The following is a 27,734-nucleotide window of genomic DNA, read 5'->3' on the forward strand; positions in this document are numbered from 1 at the left end:
TTTTAGTGTTAAAATAGTTTTTAGAGTGAAAATTCAAACTTAGGACTTCCTTTTATATAATGTTAAATAATTATTTATTATAAAAATTTTAATTTATGAAACAAAATAAACTTAGTTATTTAATTTATATTTTTAAAAAATGTATTGTTAACATTTTTTTTAGAGAAATGTTTTAGCAGCAAAGAAATTATATAAAAGTAAATTCATAAACTGATATAGTAATTTGATAATCTAACATACCGTATCAAATCACGACAATCTGTCTATTTATTTTTATACAATCTCTTTATAATTATATCATTTTTTTTTAATCAGGATACTGCTATTATTATGTATCTTTATATATAAACATATATATATATTTTTTTTTTCTGTTTTGCAAGAGCATAATCAAACGCGCAATGAAATTCACACATCTAGTTTTTATGTAAAAAAGAAAGGGAAAAAAAACCCGTTGTCCCTCTTTAGGAGTAGAAACAATTTAAAGGGACATCAGCAAAATATTCACATATCGTCCAGTGAATGGAGAAAGAAAATGCTCCAAAGGACTTCGAATTCTTACATTCTTAAAGGTTTTCCTTTTCTTGCTCTTAATCGAGATTAACTGAGGCTGTAACTCTAAATAAAATCCTAATGAAATATGAAGAGAGTGTGTAGTTAGAACATGTGAAACGTTTATAATTAGCTTGATCAACAACACCCGTGGCTTCACAGAGTCCAACAGTACTGGTTTAAAAACTGGAGAGCTGTTAACTATTCGCCCAAAAGAAGCTTTATGTATTGGTATAGGCTTGAATTTGCCTAGTTAAGGTCCTTCATTCTTTATCTCTAAAAGACATCTTGGCTGATATTTTGAAAGATTAAAAAAAAAAAAAAAATCGTCAGAAGGATCTCCTTTTTTCCAAAACAAAACACAGCTAAACTACAACTACTTAAATGTCCACCAGAGAGAGAGATGAAGAAGAAAGAACTAACATACCATTGCAGTTATGAACAAGCAAAGAAAGAACACATGATACGTACTACAAATGGCTTATTGGTAGGAATCTGAAAGCTAAAAGGAAAAGGTGGTCAGCTTCAATTAGCTCTGTCCCTCCATCATTACAGAACAGGCCTTCAGTGGATAAACTCGAAAAAAAAACGATAAATGGCATCAGAATGTCCATGAATTTGATCTTCTGAGCAGGGGCTTCGTCTGCTTGTCTTCTTCAAGGGCTACCATACCCAAATGAGATGGATCTTCAAGCATCATCCTTGCAACCAAGTAACCAGCAATGGACCAGGTCTGGGATTTACGGGCTTGCTTCCCAATATATCGACCAAGCTTCCCGTCATAATATTCGGGCCAGTTATCCTTTAGCAACCTGCTTTCAGCAAGTTCAATGGCACGTCTGGCAATCTGGGGGCGCCCAGTCTTGATACATGCCGCAGTCAAAAGCCATAAAAGCACTGTACACATTTGACAACCACAAGATATCATCTAGAGGAAAACCTCTCAGCTGGAAAGTCCAATAAAACTAAAAGAGGAAAAAAAAAGTTAGGCACTTAAATTTTCATATCATGATTGTTTCAAGGAGTTACTGTTCCTGAATTATCATGATGAAAAGCCTGATAAAGTACGTATGTGGGATAGTTGGGTTTGAAAAGCTTAAACGAAAGAATATAGCAATTTTGTGAACTATTAATTCCTCCTAAACTTTAGTAGCAGATATTCATGAACTACAAAAATGACGGATTCAAGACTGCTAGACTTGGGAAATTACAAAGTATTGTCAGGTGGTCTGGACTTTTATCTTTTCTTTTTCTTCAGAAATTTTGTGAGGGCAGAATCATGTCCTTACTTCCAACGTCTTCAGTTAAGGCATCAAGGAGTTTATTTGCATTGTATATAGACTATAGTTTCACTAGCATCATATGAAGTGTGGCACAGTTTGTAGTTTGTGTTCTCTCATGAATTCATGCAGAGGTCAACTGTATAGAGGTCAATTACAATGCAAAAGCATACCTGGCCAAGATCCACCGTTGTGGTAACTCCATCTCGTATTTTTCGGGTCACATCCTGTTACAATCCGCCATTCATGGCCTTCTATTGCTGGATAACAAACCTTCAGTGGCATTTCTCCAACCAATTCTTCCCATCGTGATTCTATAAGATCCATAATTGCGGTGGACTGTTCAGGGGTTGCCAAGGATGACAGGATTGCAATGCAATTGCCCATGCAAAACCAACGAAAATCCATTCTTGCAGGACTGACATTCCCAATGAAGTAACCGCCACGACTTGGCATAAAATCAAAAATCCATTCTGGAAGAGAATCAGGTATTACATTAAACTTGTTGACAGCAGTGTGAGAATATTCTTCTGTTTTATATCGATATATATCATTAAGCTGCTTCAAATCTATCCAAAAATAACTTCTCATGTGAAAGCTTAAGGCATGAAGGCGTTTCACGATTCGTTCTACAACCTCCTTCCCTTCATCATCTTGCTTGAGTAAAAGCAAAGCACATCTTAAAGCCATGAAGAAAAGTGCTTGAATTTCAATAGGATATCCATAAACACCCTGAAAACATGCATAATCGACAATGAAGTCAAATGAAGGAAGTTTACCGATAGGTTCAGGACAAAAGCAATTTAATCCAACATGTCTTTAAAGAGAAAATGTTACCACTAGATACTAGCAAACATCAGGAGAACCTGGAAGAGAAGTTTCTTTATCATGTCAATCACCAGAAATTCCATAAAGCAGTTGGTTCATTCCCTTTTTCTTAATTAAAAATAGAAATTTGTTTATGGGGCAGATAGAATTCTCAAATTCCAAGAACATTTGAACTCCTTAACCCAATGGAGCCATAAGCCCCACAATAGAGGGGTTGACCACACGAATCCACTTTCACTTCTTGAAGAGGAAAATAATTTGGAACATTCATTATGGCTGGCATGTTGATTGTAAGCAACTTATCTGGTCACTTATGCCCTAACTTACCCTTCATGCATGAACCATCATGCTTAATGACAAGAAAGTGTTAATGCTATACTGAATTTACGTGCAAGAAGGTGTTTAGAGAAGATTCTGTAATATTCAAAGTTCCCTTTTCTTTAGCACTGAAACAGAGGCACTACGGGTGAAAAATAAGCCCTACTGAATTGAAATAAAAGGGTATGAAAGGTACTGAAGTTTTATTTGCCCTTTCATCCATTTTGCAGTTTGAAGTTAAGTTAATGATATTTTTCCAATAACAAATACAAATCTTAGATGAATTTTCCTGACAGAATTAAGAAAATCATACTAGTGCCGCATGCTTAAATTCTGGTCCTTTACTGATTATTAGAAGGCATAAACATAAATTTTAAGAACTGACCATTCTACGATCAATCATGCAGCATCCATCAGCACAGAGAAGAGTTGGGAAAGTGTCAAACCCCTCTGAAAGACATAAACTCAGAATTAAGCGCATGCCCTTCTGGCATTCGGGCAGCTCAGCCAAGGAAGTGTCTCCTGTAGATTTTGTGTATGCCCGAAGCAATATAATCCACCAGAATCCAGAATCAACTGGAGCAACTCTTCCAATTGCACTCTCACCAAAATCTGCCATCAAAGTCTCATTGTTCCTGACTGGATCGTGTAATACTTTGAAACTGGCAGGCATTACTCCTTCTCCTAGATGGAATCTATCAATCTTTTTCTCCCATGACTGAAGGCGCAGAGTCTTCAAAAGAAAATTTTTCACTATCTCGGGCTCCCCATTCATCAAAAAAGCCAATGCACTAGGGACAAAGTCTCTCACAAACACCTAGACATATAAAGAATGGTGCCGGACATCAACTAATTAAATAGTAATCATGAATATATTAGACAAAATATCAAAAGGCAGCACATGATTGACAGACTTACACAAATGGGATTAAACCCATGGCATTCACAAATATAATATAATGGCTCATAGATAGCTAGCATGTGTAGAAGTATCGACTATCAAGAGTCTATGTGATGCATCATGAAGCATCAAATGTTTATTGCAATAACATGCTTTGATAACCAGAAGATTGAGCAAAAGTAGATAGATCAATAAACAAGATGACTTCAAGTAATGAATCTTTAGTTTCTGCCCAAATCACAAGTAGCACTACTTCATAGCTTGTGTCTTAATGCTTGAAAAATTGAGTTGGTGTCTAGTAGCACCACTTGTGATTGAATTATAAAAAAAACAACTTCGTATAAAGAATATTCACCTGATCATAGTTGATTTTTTCTTCAGAATTATCCAATGCAGCAATTGTCCCAACTGGTTGACCACGGAAGTGCACCAATGATCGCCTCAAAGCATCCCAAGCTTCAGCAACCATTGGATGTGGTTCGAAGCCAAAGAGTGACCTTGGGGTATTATAGCCTGATCTCCTACCCGGTGAAAATGAATATTCAAGATGGTCGGTTATTCGGGAAGGGTACTCATCAGTTCTAGATAAGGGCCCTGGGGACAAGCCACTAGTTAATTCGTGGAGCGACCTTTCGTCATATGATCTCTGTCTCTCCATATTCAAAGGCCTTGGCCTGTCTAACAGTTTTGAGAAATCAAATTCTTCAATTCCACCAACGCTAGATAAGGTATCAGTGGTTTTTATATGCCCATTCTGAGATAGGTCCACGTTGGGAGTAGACATTTTCAAAGATCTCAAATGCAAAATAAGGGAGGCACTATGTTGAGTTCAGCACACCCTGCAGTTAATTAGCAGAAAGTAGTGACAACAAATTCTTTGATGATCAATAAAAGGCTATTGAGACATGGTAGAATTAGCCCTTCTAACCGATTACACAACAGGAACAGATAAAAGAATCAATCTCCAGTTTCAAAGGAAAAAATCAAGAATCCTATACATTCTTCATGTATTACCACTCCATAAATGACAAGAAAACACGTACGAACCTCTGAATCGAACCTGTTACAAGCATATGCATAGGTTTAGGTGGGTTTCCCATTTTCTTGATTCTCTTTCCTCTTGATGAAATCCAAACAAACACGGGTTCTTGCCAATTCAAACGAAAATAAAACAGAAGAAAAAAAAATGCGCGAATGTTCATGCAGATTGCATACTAAATCTGCCACTAATAAAAGAAAAATCACCTAACAAGAAAAATTAAAGAACCAACCTCAGAGTCGGTCGCTCAAAGATTAAACCACCTCCAGGGATCGAACAGTAATGAAAGAAACCACCTCACTTTCTGAGTGTTCAGAGTCTTTAGACTCGTGAATTCTTTGTCTGATACTATAATAAGTGGGGGCCAGAGCCAGTACTCAAAACCCAACAAATCCCATGACGTATCATATGGGAAGATGGTGACCGTCTAGTACCAGAGCCCCTGAGCGTCGTCACTCGTCACGGTGACTTCTGGGAAAAGAGAATGCGACTCTTGGGGAAGATCAATCTGTCTTTTGGCTTTGCCTATTGCCACGCGGGACGTTGGGTGTGACTGAGAGTTGCAGGTGGAGGCAGATGCTCGTAAATAATATGATACTGTTAATTAAAGTTTGTATCTTACTCAAACTTCAACTCTATATTTTTATCAGGAATACTCTATATTAAAGTTTGATCGAATAATCTCTCCTACACGTGACAATATTAGTATCAATATAATATTAATAATTAAAATTTATATTATCGGTAAATTTATCGTGCGTTTAGATGTTAAGATAATTTTAAATAATTTAAATTGATTTATAAATAATAATATTTTATAAATAATTGATATGTATTTAAATGTATAAAATATGTTGACATAAATTAAAAATTTTTTTTTTATAAAAATTTAAAAAATAATACATCTTGTCAATAATTAATTTAAAAAATATAAATTGAAACGAATTTGTTGATTTCAAACCAAACACACCCTAACCACTTCTAGATTCCAAAATGGCGGAAAGGGACGCTTGCGAGCATGATTGCAGGGCCACGTTATGAGCTATGAAACAGTCAGAGAGAGCGCCTTGGGACCTCGACTCACGAGCTCTTAGAGAACGACCAAGTGGACCGTCGTGTAGCAACAACAATAATGCAGGTGTTTCTGCTGCTGCAGGGGAATCTGTCTCTTTGTCCACGTGTACGGTCACTAGATCCCATGGAGCTAGGGAGGGTGGGAAGGATCATGGATGCTTCAGCTCCACCTTTGTTTCTTTTTGCCTGCCAAAGTCTGTCAATACAGTAAACGACTTGTAGTCTGAGTTAGAGTTTCGTGACATCACACTTTCACACCTTCTCGTAGTTGGGACTAAAAGGTAAAAGGTATATAGGATAAAGAAGATATAATGAATAGAAAAGTTACTCTAATCCTGATTAAAGTATTGGAAAGTGATAAAAATGCAAGGAATCTTCGAGTTTGGACTGAATCCTTTTTCTTTTGAACCCAAAAAGGCCATAAAGTTGGTAAAATATAGAGAGACAGGGAAAGACAGAAACAAGTGCAGAGATGAGCCAGAATAATGATGTGGGGTTGGGAAGAGATTCCATCACAGATTCGCAAAGTATTTTAAAAGCTCCAAAGGAAGGGTTCAAGCAATCACTCGTAAGACTAATGACATAATTAATATAACGAAAAAGTTTGTTGCAAGCGCCCCTATGCAAGCGGCGTGCAAGCGGGGCCTACGTGGCATAAACAAAACGAATCGTTTTGTTTTTGACTGTGTTTTCGTCTCCTCAGTTCCCCTCATTTCCCTCCCACCCTCTCTTTTCCCTCAATCAATTCCCTCCCTCCCTCCCTCTCTCTTTGTTCCCTCAATACCCGCACTCCCTCCATCTCTCTCTGTCATACACCCACACAAAGCTTCCTTCCTCGACTCGTCGGCGCGAAGCGGCTACCTCGGGTAGACGTCCCTCCCCATCTGGGCCATCCCTCAGCAGGTCTATCCTCGGTTCGTCTCCCGCAGAATCGATTCCACCGCGGCTCTCGTCTCCCACGAATGTGAGATTCTGGTAAGTTTCCCTATCTCAAACCCTAACCCACCCTAAGCCGCCTCAATCTCACCCATCCCGAAACCCTAACCCGCCTCCCAAAACCCTAACCTTAGCCAAAGCCCTCCCCAATCTCGATCACCCAGAAACCGTAGCCCTAGCCCGCCCCGATCTCGTTCATCCAGAAACCCTAGCCATAGCCCTCCCCAATCTCGTTCATCCAGAAACCCTAGCCATAGCCCTCCCCAATCTCGTTCACCCAAAAACCCTAGCCCGTGCCCGCCCCGACCTCGTTCATCCAGAAACCCTAGCCCGCCCCTTCCTGTTCATCCCGAAACCTAATCCAAGCGGTAATATTGTTAGGTCAGAGGTAATATTGATATTGAATTTATGATTGGTTGTCGAATCTTTGATGGGGCAGATGAGATTCTGATATTCCTATGGTAATTGTTAGGTCAGAGGATAGATTGAGATTGAATTTTTGTACTGTTGTCGAATTTTTCATGGGGCAGATTTTGTATTTACGCTGTGAAGTTCTTTACTTTATTGTTTTTGAACCCGTAAGGGTAATACTGACAGGTAATATTGAACACGTATGAGTGAATCAGTTTATTATAAGTTTTTGTTCCTATGGTAATTGCTAGGTCAGAAGTAATATCTCTTGATTGAATTTATTTATTTGTTGTTGTCCAATTTATCATGGGGTGGCTTAACGTGGATTTATTCTTTGACCAAGTTATCTAGTTTATTGTATTTGAACAAGTATTGAGACTATTGTAATGAAATTATTTTTTGTTTAAAGTGACTATTGTAAGTATGAGACTACTCTGCCTCATGGGGCAGACTATTGTTTTTTGTTCATTAGACTAAGGTAACAAGTAAGTTGTCCTCTAATTTCTGTGAAGTTATCCTCTAATGTTTGTTCAATATATTTTCTGGATTTTGATCCTCACCCCAGCTTCTGTTTGTTTGTTCTCCTGTTTATTGCCTGTCTATTGTAATGTTGACAGTTATGCTGGAATTTAAACTCTGTCCTTCTGTTATTTTACTTATTCAAATGAACAAAAATTCTGGCAGCTTAGATTACAGAAGTTGGGGTTTTTTTTTTCTCCTTCTAATGCTATGGTAGGCTAGGTATAACTACAACAGGCAGTAACACCATTGGTTTCAGTGACCCTTAAGTTTTCATAAATATGTATCTTTTGATATGTGTGCCTTTCCACTGTGCTTATTGTTGAATGTTAGAATGTCGTCATCAACTCTATCTTCTTCATCCTCTGGTATACGTACTTGTCAGCCATTGTGCTTCTGCGATCTTCAAGCTACATTCAGATACTCAAATACTCCCAGAAATCCAAGACGATCATTCTTTGGTTGTCCAAATTATAACACGAAGGTAACTACATCACTTGTAATGTAACATGTTTAATAAATTGTTTGCAAATTAAAAACATCTAACATTTTTTTATATATGTTTGCAAATATCAGGGATTACCATATTGCAAGTTTTTCAAGTGGGTAGATGGTGATCAATACATGCAGCTGGAATTACAAGATAGAAAAAATGAACTATTAAGGAAGGAGAAAGAGGTCGATGAGAGACTTCGCGATATTGAGAAGACGGAGATTGAGCTCCGGAAGAGGGAGGATGAGATTGAGAAGAGAGAGATGGTGCAAGATGGTCGAGATGAGGAGTTTAAAAAGAAGGAGTTGATGCTCATTGAGAAAGAAGCTGGAATAACACGTTCATGGAAGCTTCTTCGGCTGTCTTGGACTTTTTTAGTTGTTGTTTGTTGTTGCTTAGTGAGTTGGTAGTGGTTTTTGTTGTTTCTTAGTTTGAATGTGTAATTTAAGTGTTAGAAGTCATTTTCATTGTATGATGAAAAGTTTGTGAATGTGCTCTTTATATGAGTGCACCTGCTGTTAGGTAATATTTACTCCATTTGGCTTGTATATTCTATTATTATGTTGATATTGTTAGGTAATATTTATATGAGTGCACCTGCTGTTAGGTAATTTATTTTATGGTATTAGTGTTGATATTGTCCTAGGCCTTGTATAAAACGTGTTGTTCCACTTGAGATGTGGATGCTCTATTAGTGTTAATGGATCTTTGGGGTTCACTGAATAATTTGATTTAGGTTCCACCTCATGTATTCATGCATGCGAACACTTTCTTTTCTGTCAATGGCAGCACGTGTTATATGGTATTATATTAGGATCCCTTTTTATCCTCCAATTCTGATAATCTAATTCTACTTATAAAAAAAAATCTGATAATCCTTTTCTCTTCTTTTATTGACTATTTAAAATAGTCACTAGTCACTTCTCTGTTTCAGAGTTCAATGCATTTGATATTTAAATTTGTCATAATTCATTCCATACCAAACATAGTCTATGGACATAATATTCCAAAATTATGTGATAAACATTGACAATAGCTCCTGATATTATGTAATGTTGGACTAGGACCCAAAACATTGACAATAGCTCCTGATTCCAAAATTCAAGTGTTCAATCTGTATACAAACAATCTAGCAGCCCCTATCATGTTTTCAAAGATCCATATTAACAACGTTTTTTTAATGAATAAGAAAATAAGATCCATATCAACAACTTCATCATGTATCACGTTGCAATGACAATATTTGATTTGAGAAATCTTTGTTTTCTCCTGTCACTAGTACAGGATAACTACATTACTTGGCACAAGGACATTGGTGTTTAATCACCAACAAGCATCAAGATACTAAACAACCAGTACATCTGCATAAGCATGTTTGCATTCAAGTAACATCACCAAAATCAGAAGTATGTTTACAACATCACCAACAGGACACTATGATGTTCTTACATTTACACCAAATCCCAACACATACTATAATAACATTAACTAATTCTACATTTACACAAAAATGCCCATTTAATTAATCCAGTTGCTCAAGTTGTGATCCATCGAACCCATGTTGTACCGGTTGATCTCCATCCAACCCAAACTGTATCTGTAAAGATTTGTACGCAAAATGTGAAAAGTGAAACTAACTCAAAATGTGAAAAGTGCAAAACTGAAATTATTAAGTGAAAATATTTGAAATTATTACACTTTCTTGACTTGCAATCACTGTTTCCTGGAGCTGGGTTCCACTGTCTCGAACAGGCTGTTGATTAATAACAAAATGGTATATTATTAATCTATTTTTTTGCATTTACTTCTTCCATAGGCAAACTAAAATATAATAAAATATAACTTCTAATTAATATACCTGCATTTGTCTAGGACTGGTGATATCTACATCTGATAGGCGAAATAAATTTCTACACACATCCGGGAGTGGTGTATCTCCTTCATCTCGCTAATGGACATAACCATGTAATTACGTTATAAATCTAATGTACATAACCATGTATATATGTAATACCATTAATATTAAGACATGCACCTGTTTACGTTTCCCTTTGACTGGTGCTTTTTTTTGCTTGGCTTTAACCTTCCGCATGTCTTTCTCCATCCTGGATGCTCTCCTTAGAGATGGAGGTCTTCCTTTCCCTCGCACAACATTTGGACTTAGTACGGGTTTTGAACTACCACCAGCATTTGTGTCCAGTGTTGTAAAACCAGCATTTGAACCTGCCAAGGGCGTAGAATTGTTAAATATGACATACTATGAAGAACTACTTAAAATAAATAAACTGTAAAAATTCGCATACGAACCTGTTTGGGTCATAGATGGGGGGGTGTTGATTCTCACGATAGAGGTCAATCATTGAATATAACTTCTTTTTTGCATCTTCAAACTGCTCACTGGATCCCGCTGCATAAGTTATCATCTGATAACATATATTTAACAAACTTGAATATCTATTACCATCTGGCCTCTGATCCCTAGCATCATAGCTACTGTGGATTAACGTGTATCTCCTCTTGATGTCCTTTCTCCATCGATCTAAAATGTACCGGTCTGGTAATAACTTTATACCGTTAGCTTTGAAGATGGCTAAAATATGCCTACACAATATCCCTTTCATCTCGAATAACCCACATGAACACTTTCCATCGCAGTCTTCCACATTGAAGTTAACTGTATAGGACACAAGCTTAGTGAACTCTTCAACACGAACTTCATCTTCCACCAGATATGTTTTCATTACACCATCCTCACTGAGTAGACAAGGATCCATATCGAGCACACCCATTACTTGCTGCTGGACTTCCCTAAATTTAGAATTCGTGTACAACTCTTAAAATCTCTTCTCAATTGGAGATCTAGATATACAGGGAATGGTGACACTAAATGTGTGGAAGTCTGCATTGTTTTCATTCTCAATTTTCTTCCTCAGCGCACTGTCAAACTGGTCGACAAACTCCTTCAAGTTTGTCCTCACATGAACATAACCATCAAAAAAAGCATTCATACTTTCACTGCGCTGGGTTGTACTCATTCCAACCCAGAAGTGCTCTTTCAAGAATACTGGTACCCAATGGTGACGCTCATCATATAAACTTTTCAACCAGACATTCTCATGTAAATCATATGTGTTAAGTAACCCATCCCAACATTTCTCAAACTCCTCAATTGTTTGAGTGTCGTACACAGATTTCATTAGGTGACTTTTTAGTCCACTTTTGTAAGCAGCATATGACCCAAGCTTCTCGAGAACTTTTTTCAGTATATGCCATAAACAGAATCTATGCCGACTTTCTGGAAAGACTATAGCAATTGCGTTTTTCATTGCTCTATCTTGATCAGTAATAATAGCTTTTGGAGGTATACCATCCATACACTGCAACCAGGTCTGGAATAACCATGTAAAGGTCTCTGTATCCTCACTTGAAATCAACCCCGCTCCCAAAAGAATGGATTGTCCGTGGTGGTTGACACCAACAAATGGTGCAAATGGCATCCCATATCTATTCGTGAGATATGTGGTGTCGAATGTGACGACATCACCGAAATACTGGTAGGCCGCCCTACTGCGTGGATCTGCCCAAAATACTTTCTTTAGCCTCCCATCATCACTTAAGTCCATCGATGTAAAAAAACCATTATCCTTGTACTGCATCCTCAAAAAATAATCTCGAAGTGCTCCAGCACCACCTGCACCAAGTCGTAGATGACGTGCCTTGTCTATATAATTGCGACAATCCTTTTCCAAAAACGGGAGGTTCTCGAAGCCACCTACACCAACGACAAGAGATCCGAAACTCTTATTCATCCGGATCCCAGCCAAGTCGTTTGTATCTAGGACTCTTTTTACAGTCTCACTCACTTCTCTGTTACAACGAAAGAAGCGAGATTTCTTTGGACTGAGGCCGTGATTATGTGTATTATGGACTGTTGTCAACCGCATCTTTCCATCAACCTTTAAGGCATTAATCCTTGCCTTACAATCCGTCTTTCCCGTCGGGCGTGGTGCTGCGACGTTGAAACTCTTAACCCGGGCCTTCCCTCCACGGGCACAACCAAGAGTGACATATCTGATACTTTGATCATCTCCCCTCTCACTCTTTTGTGTCATCACCCCAAACCCGCTTTTCTTAGCATAATCCTTATAATAGATATGTAAATCTTCAAAAGAATTGAATTACATCCCCGACCTTGGCTCCTCAATTATATCATCACCATCCGTTTGCACTAACTGTGGTGAACCAGTAGTGCAACCGTCGGTTTCCCGTGATTCGGGTCTATCCTCTTGACTTTCTTCATCAACCATTGAGTTTGTACATGGCACTTCAGTTTCCCTACAATCGGGTCTATTATCTGAACAACCCCTTGCGCTCGTTGTGGAGCTTGTAGCGATGTGAGGAGTCGGAGGCCCAAACCCATATTGAAATGGGTAACCAACATTCTGAAAAAAAAAAAAATAATAATAATACAAGAGCAATTAAACTCTAAAAAACCCCAACTTACATAACAAACAAACAGACGTTGAAAACCACCTGAATGTTACTGGGATATTGGCTGCCATCTGGATATGGCAGAAAAGCTGGTGACCATGTAGGCACTGGTCCATAGTAACTGTGCATGTGATTTGGATTTGGAAAGTTTGCTAAACCCGTTTGAGGGATGTCCTAACATAAAAATAATAATGATAATTCGGATAAAAAACATTGAGTAGACCATTTCCAATAAGTTTTTGAAATATAAAATAACATACTGAGGTATGGGTGTTTGCGTGAGATGGTGTTAGCGGGTTTGAGTGTTCTTCCCCTTTTTCAATGCCCTGTACAAATTGTTCAATATCCAATGTCACTCTTTGGGAAGAATACTACAACTTCTGACATGCTAGGGTCCAAACCAATGTTTCTTCTATATAGAAATCAAATACCAAGTTTCATGCCCCAATTCCACAACATTGTAAATTTGTATTTAGAGGCACCCTTCCTTTAAAGGGTTTGTTCCTATTAATCTTTCTGATTGACTGAATCAAGTGCTTCGATGGGCTCCGAGTTCTGTGGAAATTATTCTCAACAGACACTGCCCCAAATGGTATGGCTATGGTCGCAGGCTTAAATGGTTAGAGAGATTCGCATATCTGAACACCACCAGCTTGCAGGTCTTGTATTTGGCTTAAAAATATTTTATGGTGAATATTTAAATTTGCAGTAGGAGTTCACATTTCCACAATTAACATGACATGCATTATTTTATTTTACCTCTTAAAACAAAGTAACATGGCATGCATTCATTATTTTGGGATAGCGAGATTTACAGAGCAGTGATTTATTGGGAAAGGAATGCATGCTTTTCACAACCTTCACACAAATGCTCATCATATAAACTTTGTGAACACACGAATATTATGCGTTTTTTTTTTTACTCAGAACATGAATTTCATTCACATGAATATACATTTCTACGGCATAAACACATCTTCATTCATCTTCCTGGGTTTTCAAACACACACAAACAGAAGTTGCTTTACCCAACTTTCACACAAATGCTCATCATATAAACTTTGTCCACACACGAACATTATGCATTTTTTTTTTTTTACTCAGAACATGAATTTCATTCACATGAATATCTACGGCATAAACACATCTTCATCTTCCTGGGTTTCCAATCACACACAAACGGAAGCTGCTTTACCCAACTTTCACACAAATGATCATCATATAAACTTTGTCCACACACACGAATATTATGCGTTTTTTTTTTTTACTCAGAACATGAATTTCATTCACATGAATATACATTTCTACGGCATAAACACATCTTCAACTTCCTGGGTTTCCAAACACACACAAACAGAAGCTGCTTTACCATTGCGCACCGAGCCCAGTTGATATCCACCGTGCTGGACCAGTTACTCACAGCTCGACTTGAAGACCACGAAATCCCAGAGTAATCGAGAGAGTCGATTTGAAGCCGAAGACCCCAGAGCTTTCGAGAGAGTCGATTTGAAGCCGAAGACTGTTAGACCTCCCTAACTCCTGCAAACAAACAACACAAAAATGTAAGACCTGACCCAAGAAGATGAAGAACGTGCGACAAAGACACCCACGCCGAGCAAACCCAGGAAGATGAAGAACTTGCGACACAGACACCCACCCACGCCTCAGATCACCCACGCCGAAAATCACCCACGCCAAATCACCTACGCCGAAGACAACACAAGCTGATCTGAAGGAAAAATACCAGCCGAAGATCTTTGTTTCGACGTCGACCACCGAAGCGGGAATCTCTTCACACCAGCCGAAGGCGAAGACGAGAGAGGTCGAGCGGGAATCCAAAACAAACGAAAGAGAAATGAAACCAGTGTTCTGTTTTCTTTCTTTCTTTCTTTTTTTTTTTTTTTTTTTTAATCGGCTGACGTGGCATAATACCACGTCAGCCGTTTGCACGCCGCTTGCATTCGGCGACTGTGCCTAGAAGAAGTGTTAATATAATATGTGAATTATGCTGCGTTAAGGGCCCGTTTGGATATAGAGGTGCGATATAACTCATCTCATCTAATTTTAATTAATAATTTTATTATTATTTATAAACTATCTCAAATCATCTCATTTCACTATCCAAACGAACCTTAAATATTATATTAAATATTGTACACATTTTATATTAAAGAGATTGAGGTATTGTATCAATTTTTATTTGAATTGAACAAGATATTTGGGTCCAAAGATTATAATAGATCTTGGTCCAAGTGGACAGGCCCAAGTAAGGGCGGCAAGTTCGGACAGAGCTTTGTATTGGGTATGAGGTTTCTGGGTCGGTGGGGAGACTGGTGCTTGAGTTTCCTGTTGGGTTCTTCGACTACCATTGGGTAATAATATCTGGGCCTCTGGCCCCTGCTTCCCTACACCCAGTAAATACCACCCTGAAATAGTCCCTCCCCAAAACACGACCCAAAAGTCTAAAACCCTACTGGGAACGGCCAAAACCCTTCCTCTGAAACAATATCCGAGACACCTCTCTCTCTGAAGAACGAATTTTTCAGGAATGGCTGATTCGGAAGCAAAATCCAAGGAGGGAAATATGAAGAAAAACAAAAAGCGGAAGCTAAGTAGTCCCGAAGAAGCCGAAATACCTCCCAAAACGCAACGTATAGTACTCTCAGAGAATCGCAGAGAACAAACAGATGTAGAGCGTGCCGAAGAGTTGGAGCAGAGAGACCCGAATCAGGAGCTCATAGAAGAAGGTTCCCCGTGGAGGAACCTGCAATTGATTTTATCGTTACAGAACAAAGAGCTCGATCTTCATAAGTTAGTCCTTCCTCTTGTCTTTTTATATGTAGCAGTCTGTTTGGTTTCCGAGAACTGGGAAAAGAAAGAAACTTGAAATTTGGGAAATTTACTTACCCAAAAAAGAAAGAAACTTGAAATTCGGTATCGCATTTATGTTTATGTTATTGGTTTTAAATCATAAAAAGTCCGTCCGAAATATGAGGACTCTATTTGTTTCATGTAGCATTTAGTATTTGTGTAACAAATGATGGAATTTCAATGCAGGAAACTGGAATTAGCTTCTAGTTTTGTGAAAACGAGGGTCGCGGAAAAAGGCAACAGTGCTGACCAAGATTACGAACCTGTAAAATTATCCCGTTTGGTAGTTTTCCTTAATGATTGGACCCAATCAGTGTTGATTTCTTCAGAAAAGAAAATGAGGGGTGACGGGCAGAAACCTCAGGATGAAGTTATCGAGACGTGTCTAGATTTTAGATGCTGGGAGATTTTCAAATTTTGTTTGGAGGAGTCGTCGAGACTACAAGTTCCTTTAAATTTTTCGCGGAACCTATTACGGCCTATTCTTTATATCGCAAAAGATGCAGTGTCTCTAATGAATAATACGTTGTCCTGGTCACGAAAATCTGTTTTTTTCGACGCAAGGTTTAAACTGTACATTGCCGTACTTGATTGTATTTCTTTGGTCTTCTCATCCCATGATGGCTTGTCGAATGAAAATTTAGACTTGTGGATGTCAACGGTTGATGCAGTGCTCGAGCTTGTCTTCAAATTTTACACCAAGAATCTTGATGGCGACAATATGGGTGTTTTTGCCCTCCGGTTTTCGTGCTCAGTGCTTGAGCCATTTGCCATGTTCCTGAGGGCCCACCCAACTCGGAAAACAGGATTTCATGATTTTATAGATAAACTTCTTGAGCCACTGATGCATTTGCTGGCTGTCTTGCACCTACAAATTGGCGGAAGTAATTCTCATTGGACAGGAAACTTACTGAATTTGGTTGAAGATGTTTTGTCTAATGGGCTGTTTCATCCAATCCATATTGATGGGTTTCTGAGCTTGCACAGTACAGATAAGTATGCCACATCTCATGATGGGAAATCAAATAACAAAAAAACTGTCATTAAGAGTTATCATAGACACTTATTTGATAAATTGGAAAGAACTCTGACAGAAAAGGTATCAGCAATGGGTAGCATTGGAGAACTGTTCCACTTGCTTGTTAATCGTGTGAAGTTGTTAAAAAAATCTTCAGTGCTTTCTTCAGGTACCAAGATGAGAGCAAGGCACTTGGAGGATAACTCATTGAGTCATGCCTCTAAGATGTCTTTTGATAGTAGTAGCTTGCTTATAAACAATAGCTATTACTCGGGGAGATTTAATGCAGACACACGAAAGTCTCTTTTTGATTTTTTTGTACAGATTATGGAGCCTCTTTTGCTCAAGCTCAGTGTCTATCTTCAAGATAAACTGGAAGTGGAACCTGAGTTGTCGCAGGTTCATGGAATACTCCAATCTATTAATAATTTACTTGCCAGCTTTATGCATGAAAAGATATATGTAAGAACAGAGGACACATCTGAAGGAGCTTGCCTTTATTTCTTGAAGAAGGTTTATGATATGGTTATTTCATCATTCACCTACTTAAACCGGTTGTCGAAGTTTGATTTGGATAACCATAGACACATTGACATGTTAACTTTATCAGTCAATGAGGTACTTGTTGCCGTGGGTTATCTTCTGGAAATTGAGTATGAGGTTACAGGGAATGACTTGGTAAGCTTGTGGCTTATAATCTTTTCTTACTCAACAATTGGCCTGTATTTGGCGGGTATGTTGGATCAAAGCTCATTATTTTCCAAGATAGAAGCTCTTGGATGCCAACTGATTAATCTCTATGGTCAGCTACGCCAGGTTTGTAGATATCCTTCCCTGATCTCATCTGATCACATTCTATTTTCTTCTCTTTTTTTTTTAAAATGTATATACTTGAAACTTCTGGCATTACATGTGGTTTAAGTGATGGGAGTGTGCGTGCGCGCTCGTGTGCACGTGAGTACCTTTTTTTCGGTTTGTAGGAGTTGCAAAGTGCCATGGGGCCATCATATTTTTTGGGAAATGGTTTTGCCCCTCATACTATTCTATCACGATCTGTTTCTTTCTGTTCTTCTTTTTTTACCTCAAAATATGGTACAACTTATATCTGGTTTTGCATTGAGTGGTTTCAAGCCTTGTTCTTATACATTTGATGTAGGTGAATAGCTGTGTCTTTGCACTGTGTAAAGCATTAAGGCTTGTAATATCACGAGTTGATGACGGTGAAATAAATTGTACTAGATTTGTTGCTGATTTACCTACTGAAGCTTATGCAAGATCAGTGGGAATGCTATTATGCTCCCAAGAGTTTAAATGTACCATTCGTAATGCCATTAAATCTATTCCAGAAGGGCAAGCGAGTGCATGTATCAAGCAATTAACAGCAGACGTATCAGAAACCCTGGGATGGATGAAATTTAATTGTTCAGAGGCCAAGGGAAAAGAAGTTGGCAAACTGAAAGTAGATAGTGTGCAGAATCCACCAGCAGAACTTTTGGGGAGGGGATTGTCTGAATTGTATGCTCTAGTTCTAGATTCGGTGACTGTCACAACGGGTAACAGTAACCTCCTCGGGGTTTCTATCAAGGACTTGATGATGCTACTAGAACCTTGCATGAATAGCCTTGTTGCAATACAGCCAGATACCATCAACATGTTTATTTCTTCTGTCACAGGAATAATTTTTGATAATAGGGCTGTTGGGAGTGAAGGTGATTTACCGAAATTTGGTCTCCCCACTTGTTGGATCTTTATATTCTTCTTTCAGTTGTACATGTCCTGCCGAAGCTTATATAGGCAGGCAATAAGCCTTGTGCCTCCAGATTTATCAAGAAAGATGTCAGTTGTAATGGGGGATTCATTCACAGCATACTCTGGAAAGGAGTGGATGGAGAGGACTGATTGGGATGATAAAGGCTATTTTTCTTGGATTGTCCAGCCTTCAGCTTCTCTTGATGTTGTTATACAATCGGTTTCAAATATTTATCTTCAGAATAGTACTGAAGATTGCTCTCCTTTAATTTATGTATTGCATGCTATGGCTCTCCAGAGGCTTGTTGATTTGAATAGGCAGATAAAGTCCCTCGAGTATTTGCAGCAGAGTAATGATAAGCTGCTGGAAAATAAGTTGGTTGACGCTGCTGGATTGTCATTATTTCGTAAAAGAAGTAGAAAGTGGGAAAGGCACATCTCAGTTTTGAGGCAAGAGGCAGCAAATCTTACTGATTTCATAATGGGACATCTACCTTTAGTTGCAAAAGATCAACAATCGATCTCTTCTGATGTCGCCACTTGTATGGATACACCTACCCAAGCTGTGCATGAAACTGAAGAGTGGGATTTTGGGATTTCCTCTGTGAACAAGAAGTCATTGCCCACTGCTCTTTGGTGGATTGTATGCCAAAATATTGATATTTGGTGCACTCATGCTGCTAAAAAGAAGTTGAAAATGTTCCTTTCAATTTTAATTTGTACGTCCATTCCTTCTTTAACAAGCAACTTTCTGAAGGTTGGGAAACAGTGCATCAATGAATCTAGCCAGCCGAAGAAAGTGACTATGCATCAAATCTCTTCAGCACTTCTGAGGGACTCAATTTTGTATGAACATAAAGTAAGATGCTTATGGAATAACCCTATTATTATGTAAATATAATATTATTTTCTTCAAATTTTCCCTTCCTGCCTGATGTGCTTATGCTTCAGTTTGCTTGGTGTAAATTTTTGCTTTCATTTGATCTGTTGCATTAGTTTGTTTGCAGGTATTTTGCATCAAGATTTTGCCGTGTATTGGAGAAATCGGTGTCACCGTTACTTAGAGATTTTTCATCTAGCAATGTTGATTTGAATTCATCTCCTCATTGGCCGGAGGTTCTTGGTGCACTTGACAAGTTACCAGTAAATATTTCCAGCAAGGAACATGTTACATATGATCATTTGTCAGATTCAAAACTGATTGCCCATTCATCTGATAAGCTGCCTACCAAAATCTGCAGTGGAAAAAATGATTTACCTTCCACGAATGTGAACTTTACTGCTTGTCAAAGTTTGCTTAATCTTCTGTGTTGGATGCCAAAAGGATATTTAAATTCTAGATCATTATTACTTTATGCAACTTATATACTCAACCTTGAAAGGTACACTGTCTTCCCTGCATGATTGATCCTTATATGTTATGATGTGGGGTGATTTTATGTAATGATTGGGCAATCATGTTTCAGGCTTGTCGTTGGCGGCTTGTTGGAATGCCAGGGTAGGTTGTGCTCACACAGCCAGCGTGATCTTTTCAGATTGTTTGTTTCTTGCCGGAAGGCCTTGAAATATATAATTGTAGCGGCTTCTGAAAAGAAGATAGAAACTAGTCAATCCTTATTTACTCCTATATTCCCTGAGGATTCATTTTCTGCTTTATGGCTTTTCAAGTCAGTATCTGCAGTGGTCGAGCTTCAACAGGCAGTGTCAGAAGATAGCACAAGTCAATTTAATGATTTAGTATTTTCATTGATGGATCACACATCATATGTCTTCTTGACATTAAGTAGATATCAATTTAGTCATGTTGTTCATCTCCTTTTAGATGCAGAGAAGCCTTCGAACGAGCAGTCCTTTTCTGGCAATACCAATCAACAGAATGACTTGATTGAATCTGATGCTTGTTTGGATTCCACCAACTGTATTGAGGCCTGGAAAAGTGCCTGCCTCGTTGCCAAGATTTTGAAAAAAGAGATGCAATGCTTTGTTCTCTCTTTGAAGGATGCTCTTCATAGTGAAAAAGTGGGTCTCGGTGTCAATGTTGTAGATTTGACTAGATTTTCTCCTATAGTTTCTTGCTTTAGTGGGTTTTTATGGGGTCTAGTGTCTGCAATCAATGATAGAGCTGCAAGATACAGCGATAATAGAGGAAAACTATTATGGTGGAAATGTGAACCTCACTCAGAACTCAACTTTTGTATAAATGTGTTTGAAGAGTTCATTAATCTTTTCTTGCGCATGTTTCTCCTTGATGATCAACAGCACACAAATTTCTATGATGCTCAAAATCATAAAAAGTCAGACTATAGCCCAGATTTGTTGGGCACAGAGGATATTTCACTGAAAGGCACTGGTGACTGTGCTGAAATTTCAAGTGGTATACATCAGCAAAAATCGGGTGCTGCAGTGACCTTCCCTGTGTCGTCTGACATTGATGATGACCCTGTAAGTGCTAGTGTTAAAGGGTCGTGGTTGAAAGATGCAAACTTTGCTGCCAGTATTTTGAATGAGGTTGATTCTTTTGACTCCCAATGCATAAACAGGCCTTTGTTGCATAGGTTGCTCAATGGGGATTATCCTGGAGCAGCTTTTTCACTCAGGCAACTATTAATTGCTTCTTCAGCTTTATTGAGGCTAAAATTGCAGATCAATAGGAGTTCATCATTCCCAAGCTTGGTACCAATCTTTGTTGGCATCTCACAAGTCTTGTTACTGGAATTCGTGCATATAGTTGAAATACCACAACCACATTCTTTTGTTTGGTTGGATGGTGTTCTGAAGTATCTGGAAGAGTTGGGAAATTATTTTCCTTCTACTAATCCTACCTTATCCAGAAATATGTATGCTAAGTTAATAGAATTACATTTAAGGGCTATAGGAAAATGCATAACTTTGCAAGGAAAAAGAGCTACACTAGCATCTCATGAGACAGAATCAAGCACGAAGACACTCCCTGGTCACATGGGATTGTCTGAAGCATCTTATTCTCCTGCACCATATTGCTTGGATGAATTTAAAGCTAGGTTAAGGATGTCGTTCAAAACGTTCATAAAGAAACCATCAGAATTGCATCTCTTATCTGCAATTCAGGCTATAGAGAGAGCACTAGTGGGGGTCCGGGAAGGATGTACAATGAACTATGACATAACTGTCGGAGCAGATGGTGGAAAGGTTTCCTCACTTGTTGCAGCTGGTGTTGATTGCTTTGATTTGGTTCTTGAATTTGTTTCAGGTAATGTTGCACATTCAATTTGGACAATTATGGAAATTAATTGTATTGATCCATTCTTTAGCATGTCTGTAAGTGGGCTCGCTTGTTTTTGGCATCTACCGTAGGGTTCAGCTATTTGCATTTAAATAGCTACTTCCAGAGTGAGTAAAACCTTTCAAATGCTAGGGGTAAGAATGGAAGATAATCCCTTTATGTTGCGTTTAAAATGGATTTTATAAGAGAAGATCAAGTAATTTCTGCCACGTTCTAGTGCTTTTCTTCAATGGTATAACTGCTTCTTATGGAAAAGAAAATTGAAAAAGAAAACACAAATATGCTGTGTTTGGTAAAAGATTTCTTTTTAATTGTAATTTTTTGGAATTATTTATGCTTTTTTCTTGCTTGGGTTAATATGAAAGTTATTCTGAAGCTATGACTAATATGTCATTATGAAAATTCACTAACATTACCATTGTCATACCACCTTTCCATCCCTCTTTAAACTGTCACTACTGCCGTAGTTGCTACTACTGCTGCCACTGCCACTACTAGCACATGCCACTGCAAGTTCCACCATCACCACCACTGTTACTGACACTACAGCCACCACCACGACCATCAACAACATACCATTGTGACCTCTACATTATTGCCACACCATCACTATATCGTTATAAATTCTTAATTTGAAAATATACGTCCAAACATTTGAAATTTAAATTGATAAGATTAAAGACCTCATCAATCCAAATCTCTTCATTTTGAGAATGCTTAGAAATTTTCAAATTCTTCTTTTCATGAATACAACTCTATAATTCTGTCAAAATCTCATCTTGGTATTGCAAAGGTCATTTTTAAAAGAACTCTGGAAACTTATTGGGAAAAAAGCTTAGAATTGGGAAAAAAGCTTAGAAGTTAGCTATGGGTTCCAGATTTTTTTTTGGAATTTTTTTTGGAATTTTTTTTATAAGTAAGAAAATATTTTATTGATACAGAAATAGGCATAGCCCAAGTATACATAAAGTATACATGTCATTACACCTAGTTAGGAACTAGAAATGGTTTCAAGGAAATCATGAAAGTGGAGACCATTAAAGTCTATAACAATGGCCCACATAAATAAAGTCTTCTAGGAAAAAAAAAAAAAAACTCAAAAACTCATCCAAGGAGTGCTCTCGATCCTCGAAATTTCGGTTAGTCCTTTCACTCCAAATGCACCAAGTAGACAAATGGGAGCCATCTTCCACACAGTTGCAATCTGCGGTATCCCCGTGATCCCTCTCCAACTAACTAGTAGGTCAACCACCCTCCCTGGCATAACCCATGCTAATCCCAGTTTGCTGAAAAAGTAATTTCATGAGGCCCTTGCAAACTCACAATGTAGAAGTAAATGATCTACTGTTTTGCCACTATTTCTGAACATACAGCACCTGTCAATGAGGAGAAGCCCACGTTTCCTTAGATTGTCAATGGTCAGAATCTTCCCTAGGGATGCTGTCCAAACAAATTTGGAATTTCTTCACAACATATTTTAATGTTGTCCTACTCACATCCTAGAATTTGTACTTTTGCAGTACCAAAATATGAAGTACATCCACAATTTTATTGAATTTCCACTTTAGGGCTCTCTATCAATCCGTTCTGACCTTTGACTTCCTCTTCAGGACGCAAACGTTTGAGTGTTGTGAAAAGACACATCCAGAGCCTAATTGCAGGCTTGTTCAACATAATTCTGCACTTGCAGAATCCTTTAATCTTCTATGGCAGATTTATGCGTAGTGAAGGTGACAGTAATCCGGATCCAGGATCAGTCATTCTTATGTGTGTTGAAGTACTTATAAGAGTTTCTGGAAAACATGCCCTTTTCCAAATGGATGCCTGGCATATAGCAGCGTCTTTACGTATACCTGCTGCACTTTTTCAAGATTTCTGTCAGCTTAAAGATTCTGAAGCTCCCATTTCATCTCATCCTTCATTGGTCTCGGATAACCAAGTCGCCGATCCACTTGCAAGCATGAATGTTTGTGTTGTAGATCGGTACTTCTCAATTGACCTATTTGCTGCATGTTGTAGATTATTGTATACCATTCTCAAGCATCACAAAAGGTATGGTCTCTCTCTCTCTCTCTCTCTCTCTCTCTCTCTCTCTCTTCTCTCTCTCTCTCTCTCTCAGGTACACAAAAAACTTGGTTATAGTGGTTTGTAATTTTTTACAAGTAAATGACCCAAAAAAATGGAAGTGGAAAACAGCAAACTATAAAAAATAAGGGTACTAAACCCTTTGCGTCTTTCTTGCAATTTTGTATTGAAGGGCTTCTGATAGTCTATACAACAGTATTAACTAGTGTTGACATATTGATGCTCTAGTGACTAGTTGATTAAGGTCAGAATATCTGCAGTTTTATTTGCATTAACCCCTGCTTTAGTTTGATCAATGCCCACTTAATCTGTACCTATATTTGAAAAAAAAAAAAAAAAATCTCACTTAGTCTGTATGAACTGTCCTGCTTTTTTTTTGCCCCCACCCCATCACTGGTGGATGAAAGTAGGCGTTATATGTGATTATGCTGATTGTTCTCATTACTTCTAGTGAATGCGAGCGGTGTATTGCTCTACTTGAAGCTTCTGTTTCTGTTCTTCTTCATTGTTTGGAGACTGTGGATACTGATTCAGTCACTAGAAAAGGATATTTTTCATGGGACTTGGAAGAGGGAGTAAAATGTGCTTGTTTTCTCAGAAGGATTTACGAAGAGGTATGTGATGTTTGTGTTGACATGTATTACAATTGAAATGCATCTGAATTTGGGATATCACAGAGGAAACCTTACTTCATGGCCTTAATTCTTTTCATGCATAGCAAAAACTGCCTCCTGTCAGGGTGAGTTTTTGAGACATGGTGACCGAGTTGGCTCATTTAGCAATGCCATTGATGTTGAGATAAGTTCATCTGGTCACTATTCTTGGGACTTGGAATATGGGAGTGCATCATTATTCCCTACTCAAATCACTTTTCACTATACCCATTAAAGAAGAAAGAACAAGGAGATACATGCATTTGATATGTTATATAATGAATTGTGGTTCTTACGTTGCAAGAAGTTTAAACATTCTTGTGATGTTTATTAGTGCAAAGGGATCATTCAAGCAATCAAAGTACTTGAACCTACCATTCTGTACTTTATGTCAATGCGTTTTACAGCTAGTTTGAAATAGTGGACCCAATATCCTTGTCAGGACTTTTCTTTGGTGAATGGGGTCACTAAAGGCTTTAAATCAGAGCTTATCTTGGGATAAAGCGTTTAGTGCTCAGGAACTGCCCACAAGCTCAGCTTGCTTGTTCAGTAAACCTTACACGTCCGTAAAACTTGTTCCCCATCTAAAGTTCGATCCATTGGGTTTGGCTTTAGTACGCAAAGACTAGGTGGCAATTTTCACCATACATTTTTTAATAGGTATTTTGTCATTTATGCTTTAACATGGTCCTCGGATAAAATGTCATCTATTTCTCACACAAAGAAGATCTTACCCTTAATGATTCTCATCCCCCTGGTTTAATTTTCACATTTATGGCAGATAAGACAGCAAAAGGACATCCTTGGCCGCCATTGTTCCCAGTTTTTGTCCAATTACATATGGGTTTTTGTGGGATATGGCTCTAGCAAAACTGGCATCAAAAGGTAATTTTTTTATATCCTTAAATCTGATTGATCTCATTATGAAGAAGTGCAAATTTGTTTCTGTTTAAACTACTACTTCTGTCGTATAATTCCAAAACGCTTTTTTATTTCTAAAGATGGTGCATCTTTCCTTGCTGGCCAAAATGTCCCCTCTAAAGATCTTATTTCCCTCTTTCCGTAGTTTAGAGTTAAACCATGGGAGGAAAATATTGGAGAAATGAGCCAACCTTAAAAAGTTGGCTCTTCTGAGAGGAGAAGCTGAGTGGGGGATAAGAATCTGCTCTCGTGCTATAGTAGCTGAACCCTTTTATTGTGAATCTGCAGGGAAATAGATGAAGCTCTAAGACCAGGTATATATGCTTTGATCGATGCCTGCTCAGGGGATGATCTTCAATATCTTCATACTGTATTTGGAGGTAAGGGAATCTCAACTTGATATAAAAAATTATTTTTAGAAAGAAATGCTCCATTCTCACTTAATCTCTTATCACTTGTGTAGAGGGTCCTTGCAGAACCACACTTGCAACTTTGCAACATGATTACAAACTGAATTTCCAGTATGAAGGAAAAGTCTAGTCGAAATATTTTGCCGTCTGGATATGATTCATCTAATCGATACAATACAAGTCCTACCGGTGTTCTAAAAAAATATCATAAAGGAAGCACAATCATGTAAGTAGGAGATAAAGGCAGCCATAGGTTTTATAATGTTGTATAATGCAAATTGTTTTTTCTTTCTTTCGCCCCACACCTTAGATTCCTAAATTGTAGTTTGTTTGAAGTGTACATATGAACCAAATTTGCTTTCAGGATATCTTGGTTCCGCTGTTGTCTTTCAGTTATAATGGCTTCACCAGTGTTGTAAATTGCAACCTTTTTTAAAAGCATTTCCAAATTTTAATCGGTACTTTCTCAATAATATGCTGAATTGTTCTGTTAAGAGCCCTATCATTGGATTAGCTATTCAAAGTAAAAATTTGGCAAATATGTGACTTTTTGGCATTTGACTAATTACTCAAAACTTGAACTCTAGATTGAATTAGCAATCTCATTTTCTATAATAACAAAATATTATTAATTTTTAAATATATTTTTTTATACAATTTTTTTATTTGTTTAAATACTTTATTTTTATTTTAATAATCTCCAACTCTCCCCAACAAACTCTAACAATTATTTTCATTTTTATTTTCACAACTCTCCCCAACAAGCATTTCTAGTTGAGCAATAAATTGTGCTGCTACTACTATAATTTAAGCACTACCACCGGTGTTCATAATCCAACAATCTATACTTTTAGCTAGGGTTGTACAGAATTCGGTCCGGATCGAAAAAATCGACCGAATTGAAAATTTCGGTCAGACTAGACTAAATATTGTATTTGTATTGGTCGGTCTCGATCCTAAAAATTGTGGACTAAAGGAATTTGGTCTGGTCTCAGGGTTTATAAATTTTAGACCAGATTGAACTCCTATATATATTTAAAATATTATTAATAATTAAAATATTATTTTTATATAGTAATTATATAAGTTAATGATGTAATTTTCATCTAATTATTATCATTGACTATATAAAATATTAAATAATATATGATACCAATTAATAATAAATTATAAATCATGTGATAATTTGTCATTATATGTAAATAGTTAATACATCATACATTTATACATATTCTACTATTTACACTTAATTAAAGTAATTAGGTAATTTTTTTTTAAATACCTAAGTTGCAAGGAGGCATGAATAATCTACGTACAATGAAATTATTTGATATTCATTAACCATATATAAAATGTATGACATTATTAATAATTATGCATCATAAATATAACTATAGTTAAATAATTTTTTAATGAGTTAGTTACATAATTCACATTAATAATTCTTTTAATTTTAATTTTAGTAATTTAAATAATCTTTTATTAATTTACTTGAAAAAATAAATAAATAAAATAATTGGGCGGGACCGAATGGACCAGATCAGATCGAATTGGACTAGACTGATAGACTACCAGTCTAGTCCCTATGGGTGTTCGGCCCAGGAAAATGGTGGACTAAAATTTCGGTCCATCACCTCCCGAACCGGATCAAATCAATTTACACCCCTATAGTTTCAACACTATCGCTATTGTTGCCCAAAACTTACAAATTAAATAAAATCACAACTACAAATAGACTACTCAAGACAACTACAAATCAAATCACAAGTTTTACAAAGAAAGAAAAAGAACATGTAAGGATATAGTTGAGTTGCTGCCCAAAATTTATACAAATTATCACAAAATGTTGTTGCCCATATATAACAGTAACACATAGTTGCTGCCTACATATTATCACAAAAAACACAGGAGCATATAGTTACT

General features: G+C 37.5%; 3 protein-coding genes across 5 annotated transcripts; 1 reads left to right on the plus strand and 2 right to left on the minus strand.

Moving 5' to 3' along the window:
* Positions 1 to 895: 895 nt before the first annotated feature.
* On the minus strand, positions 896 to 5,545 carry LOC108986996 (probable alkaline/neutral invertase B). 3 transcript variants are annotated; one of them, XM_018959821.2, is made up of 6 exons: positions 5,151 to 5,503; positions 4,927 to 4,939; positions 4,235 to 4,718; positions 3,364 to 3,795; positions 2,006 to 2,564; positions 964 to 1,449 (listed from the first exon to the last, which is right to left on the minus strand). In XM_018959821.2, the coding sequence occupies exons 3-6, from the start codon at positions 4,661 to 4,663 to the stop codon at positions 1,154 to 1,156; spliced, it is 1,716 nt and encodes a 571-aa protein (XP_018815366.1). In that variant the 5' UTR covers positions 4,664 to 4,718; positions 4,927 to 4,939; positions 5,151 to 5,503; the 3' UTR covers positions 964 to 1,153. The 3 variants fall into 3 exon arrangements, with proteins under 3 accessions (XP_018815365.1, XP_018815366.1, XP_035540597.1); XM_035684704.1 differs by lacking the exon at positions 4,927 to 4,939 and adding an exon at positions 4,940 to 5,026; XM_018959820.2 differs by lacking the exon at positions 4,927 to 4,939 and having other exon boundaries at positions 896 to 1,449; positions 5,151 to 5,545.
* Positions 5,546 to 11,185: 5,640 nt separating this feature from the next.
* Positions 11,186 to 12,958, minus strand: LOC118344173 (protein FAR1-RELATED SEQUENCE 5-like). The gene is made up of 4 exons (XM_035684156.1): positions 12,885 to 12,958; positions 12,595 to 12,793; positions 11,393 to 12,493; positions 11,186 to 11,311 (listed from the first exon to the last, which is right to left on the minus strand). Exons 1-4 carry the CDS (start codon positions 12,956 to 12,958, stop codon positions 11,186 to 11,188), a joined length of 1,500 nt encoding a protein of 499 aa, XP_035540049.1.
* Positions 12,959 to 15,303: 2,345 nt separating this feature from the next.
* LOC108993358 lies at positions 15,304 to 26,305 on the plus strand. The gene is made up of 10 exons (XM_018968245.2): positions 15,304 to 15,653; positions 15,900 to 17,547; positions 17,888 to 19,339; positions 19,477 to 19,862; positions 19,947 to 21,709; positions 23,353 to 23,794; positions 24,279 to 24,441; positions 25,262 to 25,365; positions 25,690 to 25,781; positions 25,865 to 26,305. The coding sequence occupies exons 1-10, from the start codon at positions 15,391 to 15,393 to the stop codon at positions 25,939 to 25,941; spliced, it is 6,390 nt and encodes a 2,129-aa protein (XP_018823790.1). The 5' UTR covers positions 15,304 to 15,390; the 3' UTR covers positions 25,942 to 26,305.
* The last annotated feature ends 1,429 nt before the right edge of the window (positions 26,306 to 27,734 follow it).

This window comes from Juglans regia, chromosome 13 (genome assembly GCF_001411555.2).
Source record: "Juglans regia cultivar Chandler chromosome 13, Walnut 2.0, whole genome shotgun sequence".
In the NCBI taxonomy this organism is placed as follows: domain Eukaryota; kingdom Viridiplantae; phylum Streptophyta; class Magnoliopsida; order Fagales; family Juglandaceae; genus Juglans; species Juglans regia.